Raw genomic sequence first — 16,345 nt, 5'->3', positions numbered from 1 at the left:
TGGCTACAACACTACAAAGAATAAAACTGAAGTGAGATATTACCAAAAGTTAATTTACAAATAGTAATGTAATGTTAAGTGCAAATGATATATCAAATAAGTGTGACTTCTTACATTTTGTTATCAGATGGAGAAAAAGGTGAAATTTTAAACATGGTCAACAAAATGTGACCATTGAAATGTGTGTGCTTTCCAGTCTTTTTAATTCACAAGAAAATCATGAAATAACACAAGAATAGAATAGCATACATTTTAATTTACCTGTAACTTTATTCTAATTTATCTCTCATACGATTAGCATATGATTTAGTATGACTTACCTTGAAGTAGTGTAGCAATTTGTAGTGACTGCTGAGATGGATGTTCTTTAAGGATATCTAAAACAGTTCTACCTAAACTGTCCTTTATGTTGGCATCAATTCCTGAAATAAAAACACTATAATGTATTCTGGAAAGAGAAAGGTGGCATAGCAAAATAGAGCTACCTATATCTGGGCTATATTCAAACAGTGAGCCTATTCCACACAAACCACCCCAGATTTCAGATCATCAGAGTTTCCTGTGGATGGAGAGGGATGGGGGACTTGTTGCTGATGTCCTTTACTTTTTGTGTGCTGAATCCAAACATTTTGGCTCTCTTCCTGTGTCTATAGCACAACAGACATTTTGTTCTCAAAGTTGCCTCTAGTTTGATATAAACTGAGTCACACAAACATTGAGTCCTTGAGTGGAGATGTTACTTTTGTTCCTTCTTGTCTGTAGTATTTGCTTAATCTAAAATAAAGTTAATTTAGACTGTCATACATGCTTTACTCTGTGTATATGAAAATACAAGGGTTGAAGAAGGCTTTTATTCTCCATGTTATAACAAGTGAAGTCAAAACTTACAGTCAACTTTGTCTTATTCCCTGCAGGCTTTTATATTCTTTTGGAGTATATGTTACCCTAAAAGTGAGCGCTATTAGTGTGGCTAGAAATCCTCCTAAAGTGACATCTAGTGCAAAGGATGCCAATCATATTTCATAAGCAAACAGTTCTGAGCTTTAAGGGCATAGGTAGTGTTGCTAGGTTGCACAAGGGGATTTCTTGGTTCAGACACAGAGGGGCTTGTAGGATGAGTTGGAATCTTTGGGGCAGGTAAGGTGCCAGGGTGAGAGGTACCTCAAAAATTCTTTAACAAAGGGAAAACTCCTTAACAATCCATCTGAAGGAAGCATGAATCCTCTGAGGTAAGAGATCTGCTTTGATCTGCCTAACTCTCCTTACAATTGAGGGGGTCTCAGGAATCTGCCCTTCTTGGGACTCCTTCACAATTGAGGGATTCTTGTAGGAAAGATGGTCTGAGCCTAACCTCTACCTATTTTACTTCCTGGTTTGCTACCCACTTGGATTGGTGAAGAACCTGATTTAGGGTCTGTCTTGTATGTGGAAGCCAGATAGAATGGTCACTTTCTGGCCCTGGAGCAGGAGAGCTGGCTCACTGCATGAATAGGCTGTTAGTGCATCACACAGTGCTGCAGCAGCACCTGAACACCACTGTGCAGCTAGAAACTTTCCAAGTCTCAGTGGTCTACTCCATGTTCTCTGGAAGCTGATGAGCCCCTAATATGCAAAGTTGACATCACCAAAAAGTCTCAGCATACATACAATCTCTATCTGCTGGCAAGGAGGAACTATACCCAAGCATCTAGGCTAGCACAGAAGATAAAAAAGAGAGCACTTTTTGAAATCAGAAACATCAAGGACACTTGATAATCTAGAAATCACATGAGAAATGTGGTATACCTGTTTCTAGTAAAATGCGTACTACATCCACCTTTCCAAATAAAGATGCTTCATGAAGTGCACTCCCCTTTTCTGTCTGGAATAGAACAATATTAATGCATTAAAAACACTGAAATACCAAGGAATCCTTTCAAAAAATAATATATTTAGACAAAGAACACTTACTTTTTGCTCCCAACTATATTAAAAGACTGTTGTTTGGGCAAGAATAATTACCAATAATGTTTATTAAAAATCTTTCATACAGGGCTGCAACATACAAGAGTAGAGAAAGTTCTATGATAAAGATCACTTAATAACCATATAAAAACAAGATGCAGTAAATAAATGTGGCCCTCATTCTGCAGTTAATAGACAAAATTCCTAGTGGAATCACTGGGAGTTTTGCCTGAGTAAAAACTGCAAGTCTAACAACAAAACTTAGGATAAGTAAATAAATCTATCTTCATACTGATGCCCATCACAAAAGCATTTGGGTGCCTTCCATACAAATCAATAGCAATAGTGAAATCCCTAGTGGATCCCAGGGAGTCTCTGGCTCTTCTCCATTTTCAGGGTAAAAACTATACTTAAGGAAAGGTTTTGTTTGTGTGTGTGTTTTAAATGTTTTGTTGTTGTTTTTTTTTTTTTTACTTAAGGGGTGTATTTGAGTAGAAGGGGGTATCAGTGTTATGAGTTTCTCTCGTGCTACGGTGGAAAGATTTTCAGTGAAAAAATACTTTTATTCTGTGCATTAAAATACTGACTTTTGTTATTCCTGAATATAAGAATGTACCAGTCTTGTGATACAAACCATATTCCTTTCAGGTGCAACACAGCATGAAACTTAACATTGAGGGTTACACAGATTTGCAATAGCAAGAAACTTAGTTTCACATAAATGACAAAAACTGGAAATATCTCTTGTTATCAGGGGCGGCTCCAGGCACCAGCACTCCAAGCGAGTGCTTGGGACAGCAAGCCACTGGGGGCGCTCTGCTGGTCGCCGCGAGGGTGGCAGGCAGGTTGCCTGCCATGGTTGGGGCGGCAAAATGCCTAGAGCCGCCCCTGCTTGCTGTGGCATTATTTTGAAATAAAACAGAATTTTTTAAAGTGTCAAATGTGAAGACCTTTTTCATTTGCAGCTGATAATGCAACTATAGTAGCATGCTTTTAATCTCGATGTTATAGCAAGTAAAGTCAAGACTTACAGTCAACTTTCTCTGTCTTATTCCCTGCAGGCTTTTATATCCTTTTGGAGTATATGTTACCCCAAAAGTGAGCATTATTAGTGTGGCTAGAAATCCTCCTAAAGTGACATCCAGTGCAAAGGATGCCAATCGTATTTCATAAGCACAATGGGCCAAATTCTGCTCTCATTTACATCATTCAAATCTGGAGTGAATCCACTGATTTCAGTTTTCCATGCAGTACATACAGAGGCCCTAATCAGGATTGAGACCCCATTGTACTAGGTATATAGTAGAAGACAGTCCCTGCTCCAAGTACTTTATAGCTAAACAGAGAGAATACATAACAGGTGGTCATGGAAAACAACGCCGGAGGGATGGAAAAGAGAACTTTTATAGGAACACTACAATAGATCACCTATGTGTACAATCTGCAGACTCACTTGCGAGCTGCAAGATTTTTTTATTAGTTAAGTGTTTTAATTAGGGCTGTCAATTAATCACAGTTAACTCGTGATTAACTTAAAAAAATTAATCACAATTAAAAAAAGTAATTGTGATTAATCACATTTATAACAATACAAAGCCAATTGAAATTTATTAAATATTTTGGATTTTTTTTACATTTTCAATATTGATTTCAGTTACAACACAGAATATAAAGAATATACAATATTCACTTTATATTATTTTTATTACAAATATATGCACTGAAAAAATGATAAACAAAAGAAATAGTGTTACGTGCCTGGATGCTCTGCAAGGACGAGGCCCACACACACACAGGTGAGTTAATTGGCTTTAATGAAGGTTAAGTGACACACCTAACCTTCATGCGTTGCTGCCACTGGCTTGGGGAGTCCAACGCCTGAACAGCTCGGTCAGGTGTGAAGTCCAACGCGCAAGCCCCATCCCATAGCAATTATAGCATCATGCTAATCTCATGCAAAGCAGCCTCTACATATGCAATGGGGGACTTTCCACCAGCAATGGCTGCCTCCCCTGGCCTCGGGCCAGGGACTTTCTGCAGTTCCCCAAAACACCGGGGCTTCCCACACAGGGCAGTCTAAACCGGTTAGAAGCAGCAGCTGCTAGCAACTTATGTCCGCTAATAACCTTTCCTTGAGAAAGCGCAGGCCCTAGCTAGACCATAACAATATCTTCCAGGGTCCCCTACAAATAGTATTTTTCAATTTTCACCTCATAAGTACCATAAGGCAATCTCTTTATCATGAAAGTATAACTTATAAATGCAGATTTTTTTTTGTTACATAACTGCACTCAAAAACAAAAGTGTAAAACTTTTGAGTCTACAAGTCCACTCAGTCCTATTTCTTATTCTGCCAATCGCTAAGACAAACAAGTGTGTTTACATTGACGGGAGATACTACTGTCTGCTTCTTATTTACAATGTCACCTGAAAGTGAGAACAGGCATTTGCATGGCACATTTGTACCCAGCGTTGCAAGGTATTTATATGCCAGATATACCAAACATTTGTATGCCACTTCCATGCTTTGCCCACCATTCCAGAGGACTTGCTTCCATGCTGATGATGCTCATTTAAAAAGAAAGTGCCGGTTAAATTTGTGACTCTACTCCTTGGGAGAAGAGTTGTATGTCTCCTGCTCTGTTTTACCTGCATTCTGCATATATTTCATGTTATAGCACATGTTCATTTTAAGAACACTTTTACAGCAGATTTGACAAAATGCAAAGAAGGTACCAATGGATATTTCTAAAAACAGCTACAGCACTCGACCCAAGATTTAAGAATCTGAAGTGCCATCCAAAATCTGAGAGGGACGAGGTATGGAGCATGCTTTTAGAAGTCTTAAAAGAGCAACACTCTGATGCGCAAATTACAGAACCCAAACCACCAAAAAAAGAAAATCACCCTTCTGCTGGTAGCATCTGACTCAGATGGTGAAAATGAACATGTGTCAGTACGCATTGCTTTGGATTGTTACCAAGCAGCATGGAAGCACATCCTCTGGAATGGTTGTTGAAGCATGAAGGGACATATAAATCTTTAGCGCATCTGGCATGTAAATATCTTGCAACACCAGCTACAACAGTCCCATGCAAATGCCTGTTCTCACTTTCAGGTGACATTCTAAATAAGTAGGCAGCATTATCTCCTGCAAATTGTAACAAACCTTGTTTGTCTGACCAAGAAGTAGGACTGTGTGGACTTTTAGCCTTTAAAGTTTTACATTGTTTTATTTTTGAATGTAGGTTTTTTTGTACATAATTTTACATTAAGTTCAACTTTCATGATAAAGAGATTGCACTACAGTACTTGTATGAGGTGAAAATTGAAAATAAATAGTTTTTTACATTGCAAATATTTGTAATAAAAAATAAAGTGAGCACTGTACACTTTGTATTCTGTATTGTAATTCAAATTAATATTTGAAAATGTAGTAAACATCCAAAAATATTTAAAATAAATGGTATTCTATTGTTGTTTAACAGCGCAATTAATTGCAATTTTTTTAATCACTTGACAGCCCTAGTTTTAATATATAAGTAAAGAAGAGATTTTTAATGAATCTCTAATAGGCAACGTGCCCAGTCCTTATCATTAGGCAATTCATAATGGATGTGGTTTGGAGGAGATGATTTAAAGTACAGGGTGGTAGCTTTGCAAGTTGATTCAGGGAGTGTGTTCCACATACAAGTGGCAGCAAGAAGGCTGGGGCATTGGTGTTTGTGGGAGAAATGGACTGACAGGCAATGGACATTGCCATCATTAATGAAATAGAGTGGGAAGGTGAAAACAGGGTAAGATAAAAGATTGGATAAACAGAGGTAGTTAAATTCTGAAAGGCCTTCACAACTATGCAAATAATCCCTGCATGGAACACATTGTATTGTGCAATGTCATTTAAGACTAAGGGCCCAAAGTCTATCACTCACCAAAACCTGTGTATTTTTCATATGTTTTAATTAAAATGAAAATGTCAAAGCATAAACAGTTGAAGCAGATTTGTATTGCCCACTTCTAAATAATTTCAGACTGAAGGACATTGGAAAGACCTGGGAAACGAATAAAATGTGTGATTAATTCAATCCAAAATTAAATGTTGTCTATTATTAGCCCAAATATTTGCTAAGATTAAAAGTGGTCAGGGCATACAGAAGAGATTAATAAAATGGCTAAAGTAAACCTTCCATTTACATAAATGTTTACAAACACAAAGATGATTGCAGATACTTCTATAATTGTATCTCTACATTCTGAGAGTTCTTTACTGCTGATAAAGCTGAATTTGTTTAAAGAGTATGAACATGTATAATTTAATTTACCACACGGGATTACATTTCTTTATATTGCAGCAAAGAATCCTGTGGCACCTTATAGACTAACAGACGTTTTGGAGCATGAGCTTTCGTGAGTGCATCTGACGAAGTGTGTATTCACCCACGAAAGCTCATGCTCCAAAACGTCTGTTAGTCTATAAGGTGCCACAGGATTCTTTGCTGCTTTTACAGATCCAGACTAACATGGCTACCCCTCTGATATTTTTTTATATTGTTCCCTCCCAATTAGTGATGCAGAGCAATTTAATGAAGACTAAAACAGCTGAGTTCAGTTTTAAGTAACAGACTGATATTGTATGCTCTGTTCAGTTTAATGATCTGATAGTAATTATCAACAAAAAAGTATTCAGAGGTTACAGAAGTAATAAGTTAAGAATATAGAGAAAGCCAACTTGGCAATGTACCAAGATGCAGAATGAAGGGAATTTATTGACAGAGAAGATGGATATTGCTGGGGAAATAAATAAATTCTTCACCATGGAGAGAAGAGCAAACATGGAAGAAACAGAAATTGACCCAGCACATAATGCAGAAAGTGAAACAAACTAAAGGTAGCTTCAAAACTGGCTAAGAAAAATTAGAGCACCTGAAAATAAAGGCAATTGTCAGATTCTAACATAGATGGCAAACAAAATGACATTAAAAAGTAGTGAGTATTTTTCACTCCTGACTAAAAACAGGTGAGTTATTGTACTAAGACTAGCAAGAAACTAAAGTAAAACCTATATTTAAATGAGGATCAGTGTCAAAACTAAGAAACTAAAGTCTTTTAAACACTGTCTGTCATCAGTGTTTCTAGTACGATCATGTAGAACACTTCAACATCTGCAAAATGCTCAAAAACAGCACTGATTTAAAATGACGTCAGATTTAAGAAATGTAATTAACTTGTTTGAGAATCAGCAACAGTAAGAGTCAAGGGGTGAAGTAGGCATAAACTGAAGAATGTTTTCAATAAAGTATTTTATACATTATAACTAGATATATGAAAGTTAATATGTATCATATTGATGGTGAAACTGTATAAAATTGACTTAGGAGAACTCAAAACAGTGGTGAAATTATTCCAGTTACATTATAAGGGAATATCCCATATCTTGTGGAGCTATAAGATAAAAATTCATCCTTGACGTAATTCTGTTGATATATATGGCTCTACAACAGGGATAATTTTCAGAGCAAAATACTATTTCTTATGCTAGCCAGCATTAATGCAGTTTCAGTCTGTTTCTTCCCCATTCATCTTCTGGAGATGCAAAAGGAGATATATAATCAGAAATACTTTTTGGAGGGATGTGTTACTCCTTGCTCTAGCTTTTTTACTTTCAGATAATGTAACTAAAAAGGATAATCCTGGCAGCCAGCAAGCAATTTTATATTTGAAGTAAAAACATTATTTTTACCCCAAACACAGTCCAGCCATACAAAACAAGAGAAATCACATATTAGGTAAGACAGGGTCAAACAGTACATTTTGACTCCTACTCTTTAACCTAGAAGCCAGATCATTTCCCCGCACTGAAGAGTGGATGTACATGATTTATTGCTACAGTACTGTATATATTTTACCTTCCTATAGTTTTTTATTTAAAACTGGCACCCTATTAAATATGGAATTGTATGCTACTGAAAATAATTATGTTGAGTGAGAAATTTCAGCAATCTGTTGCAGTACAATTTTGGTGCAGTGAATATTGCTTTATACTAGGCTTATGTAATAAGAGCAAAAAAAAAATCAGAAAATTCAACTCCTGAGTATCCATATCTTTGTCTGTAGAGCTGGATAGACCATTGGAAACTGAAGCTATGTGGCTGTAACCATTCCTACAAAACAAAACAGCTTCCATTGCAACTTTCACTTAACTGGTGGAGTTAGAAACGTGTGACAACTAAAGAGGTCTAGCGAAGCAGGCAGACCAGTGGATGCAGCTGAACTTGCCAACAGCTCTCTGCTTAAGTTGTGTTTTAGCATTCTTATATATTCTTCACGTCTATGTATGTTGAATAAACTGATTAACTGTATATCTAAAGCAAAATCTCAGGCAAACTTACTGTCTAGCTTCCATACTCTGTTTAGCACAAAGGACCATAGCCTCAATAGATGTAAATCAGCATAGTGCCATTGAGGCCAAGGGAAGTAAAGTAATTTACACCAGCTGAGAATGGGGCTATGCCAATTTACATCAGATGAGGATCTGGCCCATACTATACAATTAATTTCATAGGCCCTGGTTCAGGGAAGCATTTAAGCACATGCTTAACTTTAAAATAATGGGATTTAAGCAAGGGACACTTTCTTGAATCAGGGCTATAGTATCCAGTTAAGTACACGCCATAGATTGTAAATATTAGTCTATTTTATACATGACCTTGCAGAATTTCATGATTTCTTTTAAAAATGCCATATAAATGTATCTTAAAACTGAAATGACTGGGAGCTTCATTTATATATAAAGACTGGCAGAAAATAGAACACTAACTTGGCAGCTGACATCCATTCCAGCCTCTAGTAGCACCTGTACAACAGCTTTGTGGCCGTTACGTGCAGCAAGATGCAAAGGTGTGTGTTTCCTAGTATTGCAGCTCATCAGGTTTGGATATGCATTGATGATCATCTTCACTACCTGCAGACGCCCATATAGTGCTGCCAGATCCAAAGGAGTTTCTAATTTATTGTTTCTTATTGTAGGATCTGTTAGTTCTTCCAGTAAAACAGCAACTACTTCTGAATGTCCATATTGAGCTGCACAGTGCAAAGCCGTTTCATTTTCATTGTTCTGTTAAAAAAGAAAATCTTAAGAAGTTCATGTTTAACAACACAGAATGCGAACTCTGCCTTTACTAACCGATTGTAAATAAAAAGTTTGAAATATGATTCAATTTAAACACAGGGAAACAAATCTACTAAAGTGTTCCAAATTTAGTAAGAACGTCTCTAAACAAGCCTGGTGACCCTCCAGCAATTCAGTTCTGCCCACACTGGCCCCAGCTATCTTCCTTACCACAGTGCTAGTGGAAGGAATTTCAGTGTTTGTTGCCCCAACCATCTGCTGAGACCTGTTATCTCTCTCTTGATCCAGCTTCCTCTGAAATTACAGTTCAAGATCTTTTGCTCGGAAATGGTCTAACAGCACACTAACTTAATAGTCTGCCCTGCCACAATGGGTCATTTGAAATAAAACCAATTTTTATTAAGATTGTAGAGAAATACAGAGAAAACTTGGGAAATGAAAATTGTTTAACATTTTAATCATTTAGCATCTCACTATAAATATTGCTGCTAAAGACAACTATAAACCTTTGTGGCAAGATCATTGTGTGATAATCAGAGTCCAGACACTCCCAGGGGAGAACAGGGGTTTGAACCCAAAAGAATAAGCTGCTGAATCAACTGATTGTATATAATGTTATTGTGCTATAAAAATATGTGGAGTAAGATCTTTTATGAAAGCATTTAATGTTCTAAATGTAATGGTTATTATGAAATTTGTATACAGACTGTGGTTATGATTTATGTGTTTGTGGTTACAGAAAACCATTCTCATAATTTGTAGTGCAGCTTCACCACCATCTCTGAGCAGGGTGTTGGGTAGCTAGGCAGGGAGGGGCGGCCTTCTCAACCAGATAGGACTAGCTCCAAGCCCCTATCATTGTACCATCCAAGAAAAGACTAATGGCCCATCATTTGAGTTATTGGAAAGTTACTGAGACAACTGGGAATTCTCCCCAATCTGAATAACCATGAATCATCATGCCAGGAGATGGTGGGGTGAGAGAAGGGCAGGTGGGGAAGAAGCATTTCAAAAAGGAGAATAGAAACTGAAGATTTTATCCAGAAACTGTCTGTGAAACACCAGATTCCCCTCTGCAGTTAGGGGGTAGACTGGCAAAATGTGCAAGGGCAATAGATAACTTATATTAGAAAAGAGATTTTATCTAATACAGAAGTGCAAAGCCTGAGGCTGCATCTTTATGTTTATTTACTGTGCAACTTATATATGTTAGCTCTCCCTTACTGTTTCATCTTTGAATGTGTGGTTTATCTATTAAACAAACCTTTTGTTTATTTTTACCCTAAGCAGGTATCTGGTGTGCAAGCTAGGTGAAGCCTGCATGCTAAAGTGAGCTGATAACTGGGGGACTCATCTTCCACAACCAGTTTGGATCAAATACCTTCATGGGTCCACCTCCTAACCAATATAAAGAATACGCAATATCCTCTTTGACTGCACTCTTCCTGTCTCATGGACAAAGTACAATGGTTGAGATTTTCGAGATCCTTTGTATGCTCTAATGACTCCCTGTGCATCTTTGGTGATACAAGGCTTGATTAAGAAAACCTTTGTAAACAGTTTGTCCCCAATACCGTACCCCAAACCACAAGCATGAGTTATTCATACAGGCCTAAATTTTCAAAACGTTGTGAACAAAACTGCACTAAAATAAACAGGGAATTGAAGCCTAATTTTCACGCACACTTACTGCAATTATGTATGCTCTTCAGATAATTGTAATAAAATAGCCAATTATGATATATTGTGCAGGCAATTCCCTTATTTGCATATTCAATGGAAGTAGTTTCACATAGAAATTAGATGTGTAGTTGCATGCACATTTTGTATGGATAATATTAAAAATGTGGGCCCCAGAAATTTTATAAAGGTTCAGAAGTTTAACATACAATTATCAATCAGATATAGCTACCCATCAAATATACAATTGAATATTTAAGCTGAAGAGTTATAACTTTTTTAGTCATTCATGGATGATATAAGATGGTTACTCACCTTTGTAACTGTTGTTCTTCGAGATGTGTTGCTCTTATCGATTCCAATTAGGTGTGCGCACGCTGCTTGCATGCTCGTCGGAAGATTTTTACCCTAGCAACACTCGGTGAGTCGGCTGGGCGCCCCCTGGAGTGGCGCCGCTATGGCGCTGGATATATACCCTTGCCAACCCAACGGCCCTTCAGTTCCTTGTTGCCGGCTACTCCGATAGAGGGGAAGGAGGGCGGATTTGGAATGGATATGAGCAACACATCTCGAAGAACATCAGTTACAAACGTGGGTAACTGTCTTTTCTTCTTCGTGTGCTTGCTCATATCGATTCCATTTAGGTGATTCCCAAGCCTTACCTAGGCAGTGGGGTCAGAGTGAGATGTTGCAGAATGTAAAACTGCTGAGCCAAAGGCTGCATAATCTCTGGACTGTTGAACTAGAGCGTAATGAGAGGCAAAGGTGTGCACCGAGGACCAGGTAGCTGCGCGACATATCTCCTGGATAGGTACACGAGCCAGGAAGGCGGCAGATGAAGCCTGAGCTCTGGTAGAATGAGTGGTGAAGTGGCTCGAGGAAACATGAGCCAAGTCATAACAAGTACGGATGCATGCCGTCACCCAAGATGAGATCCTCTGGGAGGAGACAGGTAGGCCCTTCATTCGGTCTGCCACCGCGATGAAGAGTTGGGGCGTTTTATGAAAGAGTTTTGTGTGCTCGATATAAAATGCGAGCGCTCTACGGACGTCTAGGGAGTGCAGTTGTTGCTCCTGTTGTGATGAATGTGGCTTCGGGAAGAAGACCAGAAGGAAGATATCCTGGTTTACATGAAAGGCCGAAACCACTTTAGGAAGGAACACCGGGTGTGGTCGCAACTGCACCTTGTCCTTGTGAAACACAGTATACAGTGGGTCCACCGTGAGAGCCCGAAGCTCGGAGACTTGCCTGGCCGACGTAATGGCTACGAGAAAAGCTGTCTTCCAGGACAGGTATAATAGCGAGCAGGTTGCTAATGGCTCGAATGGGGCAGACATGAGTCTGGTTAGAACCAGATTGAGGTCCCAGGTTGGGGCGGGGCGTCGTACTTGGAGGTATAGGCGTTCCAAGCCCTTGAGGAACCTAGAAACCATAGAGTGCGAGAACACGGAGCGGCCACTCTCCCCTGGGTGGAAGGTAGAGATGGCCGCCAAGTGCACCCTCAATGATGATATCGCTAGGTCCTGCTGTTTAAGATACCAGAGGTAGTTCAAGATGGTGGGGATCGAGGCCTCGGTGGGAGTGACATTCTGCGTTTCGCACCAGCAGGAGAAACGCTTCCACTCGGCCAGATACGTTGACCGAGTGGAAGGTTTCCTGCTACCCAGAAGTACTTGTTGTACTGAGGCAGAGCACCGTAACTCGGACTGGTTTAACCACGCAGCAGCCATGCTTGAGATGAAGCGACTGCAGGTCTGGGTAGCAAAGTCTGCCGTGGTCCTGAGTTATGAGGTCTGGGCAAAGAGGCAGGGTAATTGGGTTGGCTATCGACAGGTCGAGCAGTGTGCTGTACCAGTGCCTGGGCCACGCTGGAGCGATCATGATCAAGTGAGCTCTGTCCCTGTGGAGCTTTATCAGGACCCTGTGAACCAGCAGGAACAGTGGAAAGGCATAAAGCAGTTGGCTCGTCCACGGCATCAGGAAAGCATCCGAGATTGAGCCCAGGGAGAGGCCTTGGAAGGAGCAGAACATCTGGCATTTCCTGTTCTCGTGGGAAGCGAAGAGGTCTATATGGGGAAAGCCCCACTTCCGGAAAACGGAATGAATAATGTCCGGATGAATCGACCACTCGTGAGACAGGAAGGATCTGCCGAGTCGATCTGCCAGAGTGTTCCAAACGCCTGGGAGAAAAGATGCTACCAGGTCTATCGAATGGGCTATACAGAAGTCCCAAAGCTGGATGGCTTCCTGACAAAGGGGGGAGGACTGTGCCCCTCCCTGCTTGTTTATGTAATACATGGCCGTTGTGTTGTCTGTGAACACTGAGACACAGCGGCCTTGTAAGTGCTGTTGAAATGCCTGGCACGCAAGGCAGACTGCTCTCAGTTCTCGGACATTGATGTGCAAGGCCAGCTCCTAAGATGACCAAAGGCCTTGAGTGCGAAGATGTCCGAGGTGGGCACCCCAGCCGAGAGATGAGGCATCTGTCGTCAGGGCCATGGAAGGCTGGGGTCATTAGAACGGCATCCCTGCACACACCAGGGAGGGCGTCAGCCACCAGTCGAGGGAGAGTAGGATGCTCGGGGGAATGGTGACTATCATGTCTATGGCGTCTCTGCCCGGGTGGTATACCGAGTTGAGCCAAAATTGGAGGGGACGGAGGTGTAACCTGGCGTGTTTGGTCACAAATGTGCAGGCAGCCATGTGACCCAATAGACCGAGACAAGTGCAAGCCAAAGTCGTTGGGAAGGTTTGTAGGCTTTGAATTATTGTTACCATCGCCTATAATCGAGTCGGTGGTAAGCAGGCTCTGGTGAGATTGGAGTCCCGGATGGCCCCAATGAAGTCTATCCTCTGTGTGGGAACCAGAGTGAATTTGTCTGTATTGATCATCAGGCCTAGACGTATGAATAGGTCCTTGACGATGCCTACATGACGGGTGACTTGTGTCTCGGAGGTCCCTCTGATGAGCCAATCGTCGAGTTACAGAAAGACGTGTATCCGGCGGCGGCGGAGGGAGGCAGCGACTACAGCCATGCACTTTGTGAATACTCTTGGTACTGTAGAGAGGCTAAACGGTAGGACCGTAAACTGGAAATGCTGACGGTTGGCTACAAATCTGAGGTATCGCCTGTGTGGAGGATAAATGGCGATGTGAAAATACGCGTCCTTCATGTTGAGGGCAGCATACCAGTCTCCGGGATCCAAGGATGGGATGATGGTCCCCAGGGATATCATGTGGAACTTCAACATTATCATGAACTTGTTGAGTTCTCGCAGGTCTAGGATAGGTCTGAGACCTCCCTTCGCTTTGGGGATTAGGAAATAGCGAGAGTAGAACTCCTTCCCCCTTTCGTCTTCTGATACTTCTTCTATGGCTTCCATGATAAGGAGCGTGCGCACCTCTTGTAAAAGGAATTGCTCGTGAGAGGGGTCCCTGAAGAGGGACGAGGGTGGGAGGTGGAAGGGAGGGGGCGAAATAAACTGGAGGTGGTACCCGTTCCACTGTGCGTAGGACCCGATGATCTGAAGTTAGCTGGGACCACGCAGGGAGGAAAAAGGAGAGGCGGTTGGAAAAGGGAGGTAAAGGATCCTGGAAAGGAACTGGTACACCATCCTCGGGCGCACCTTCAAAAGTTTGGCTTTGGCCCTGTAGGTGGTTTGGAAGGACCTTGATTCTGGCCTCCTTGGGGTCCAGACCACCGTCTATGATTGCCTCGGCCGCATCCTCTGCCAAAGTCTTGTCTCAGTCTAGGCAGGGGATAAGGGCGGTGAGGCTGGGGATGGAAGGACCTGCGCTGAGTAACCGGGGTGTGCATCCCGAGGAAGCACACGATGACCCTGTTGTCCTTAAGGCTCTGCAGCCTGGGGTCAGTCTTTTCAGAGAATAGGCCTTGACCGTCAAAGGGCAGATCCTGTATGGTGGTTTGTAACTCAGGTGAAAGGCCTGAGACCTGAAGCCATGATATCTGCCTCATGGCGACACCTGAAGCCAAGGTCCTGGCTGTGGAGTCAGCTGTGTCCAGGGAGGCCTGGAGAGAAGTTCTTGCCACCTTCTTCTCTTCCTCCAAAAGGGCAGCAAACTCTGAGCGGGAGTCTTGTGGAATGAACTCCTTGAATTTCTCCACCGCCGTCCAGGTGTTATAATTGTACCGACTGAGCAGGGCTTGTTGGTTTGCCACCCTGAGTTGGAGGCCCCCAGTAGAGTATACCTTGCGGCCCAATAAGTCCATGTGCCTAGCCTCCTTTGATTTTGGAGCAGGAGCTTGCTGGCCGTGGCGTTCCATTTCATTGACTGATTGCAATACAAGGGAGCAGGGAGGAGGGTGCACGTACAGGTACTCATACCCCTTAAAGGGTACCATGTACTTCCGCTCAACTCCCCTGGCTGTGGGCGTAATAGATGCTGGAGATTGCCAGATGGTATCGGCGTTTGCTTGTATCGTATGGATAAACGACAAGGCCACTCTTGTGGGGGTGTCAGCTGATAGAGAACCCGGTAGTGGATATCCTATCTCCGGGATGTCCTCCACCTGAAGATTCATATTCAGGGCCACCTGCCTCAGGAGGTCCTGATATGCCTGCAGGTCAATTGGAGGAGGGCCCGAGGAGGATGTCCCTGCCACCGCTTCATCTGGAGACGAGGAAGAGGAAAGGCCAGGGACAAGAGGGTCCTGCGTGGGCTCCTGTTCTTGAGCAACGTCAGTCTCGGGTGGAACTTGAGACACTGCCAGCTGAATGAGAGCCTCCTCTGTACCCGTGGGAGGAGGGCGGCTGATTGTTACCTCCGGCACCCGGTGTTCCGGTGGTGCAGAGGGGGATGGAATTGGAGGCGCACCTTGGGCTTGATGGTATGCCCAAGGTGTCCAGAATGACCACTGATGGGGTCCCTGTTCCTGGGTCTGGGTCTCCTGAAAGACACGGCCGGGCACATCAGTCACGGTCCTGTGCATAGGAAGCACTGTCCGCATGAGAAGACACAAATGTGTGACAAGATGGCCAAGGAGGCGCTGAAAACCCCTGGGAAGGGTCTTGATCTCTAAACGACCTTTTCCTGTGTGGCATCGGAGAGCGGTACCAGTTGCCATACCAGTACCGGGAACGAGACCGGGACGAAACGGTGCCAGGAGGTCGACTGGGATCTGGAGGCTCGACATCTAGATCGGCTGCGAGAGGCGTGGTGCCGGGAACGGTACCAGGAGCTGGATCGGTGCCGAAAGTAGGAGGCCAGTGAACGGGACGCTGAGCGGTGCCGCAAGTGCGACCGGTACCGAGATAGAGAGCGCTGCCAGGACTGCGAGTGGCATCGGGACCGGGATCGGCGACGAGACCGAAAGCGCCAGTGGGACCGTGAGCGTGATCGGTGCCTCTCAACAGTCAGGGCAGGGCAGGCTTGCCTATTGATTGAATCACCCTCACCGGCGGTGCCGGGGGTTGAGGCAGTGCGGACTCCGTCAGGGTGATCAGCTCCCTCGCCGTAGAAAAGGTCTCCGGCGTGGAGGGAATTGTGAGCTCAACCATGGTGTGCGCCGGGGAGCTTTCAGGCGCCGGATTTGACAGCCCTTGCGGAACTGGAATCAACCATGCCGAAGC

The 16,345-nt window shown here is 42.7% G+C and overlaps 1 protein-coding gene across 8 annotated transcripts in view; it reads right to left on the bottom strand.

Annotated features, from left to right (window-relative positions):
- Positions 1-16,345, bottom strand: part of ANKS1B (ankyrin repeat and sterile alpha motif domain containing 1B) — a 756,551-nt gene that overhangs the window by 605,095 nt on the left and 135,111 nt on the right. For all 8 annotated transcript variants that reach the window (XM_030548477.1, XM_030548479.1, XM_030548473.1 and 5 more), the window contains exons 4-6: positions 8,762-9,058; positions 1,786-1,861; positions 321-422 (exon numbers count right to left, since the gene is read on the bottom strand). In XM_030548477.1, the coding sequence (XP_030404337.1) occupies positions 321-422; positions 1,786-1,861; positions 8,762-9,058 (475 nt within the window). The remainder of the gene's footprint in view (positions 1-320; positions 423-1,785; positions 1,862-8,761; positions 9,059-16,345) is intronic.

Source organism: Gopherus evgoodei, chromosome 1 (assembly GCF_007399415.2).
Source record: "Gopherus evgoodei ecotype Sinaloan lineage chromosome 1, rGopEvg1_v1.p, whole genome shotgun sequence".
Taxonomy (NCBI): domain Eukaryota; kingdom Metazoa; phylum Chordata; order Testudines; family Testudinidae; genus Gopherus; species Gopherus evgoodei.
This window is presented reverse-complemented; position numbering and strand designations above follow the sequence as displayed.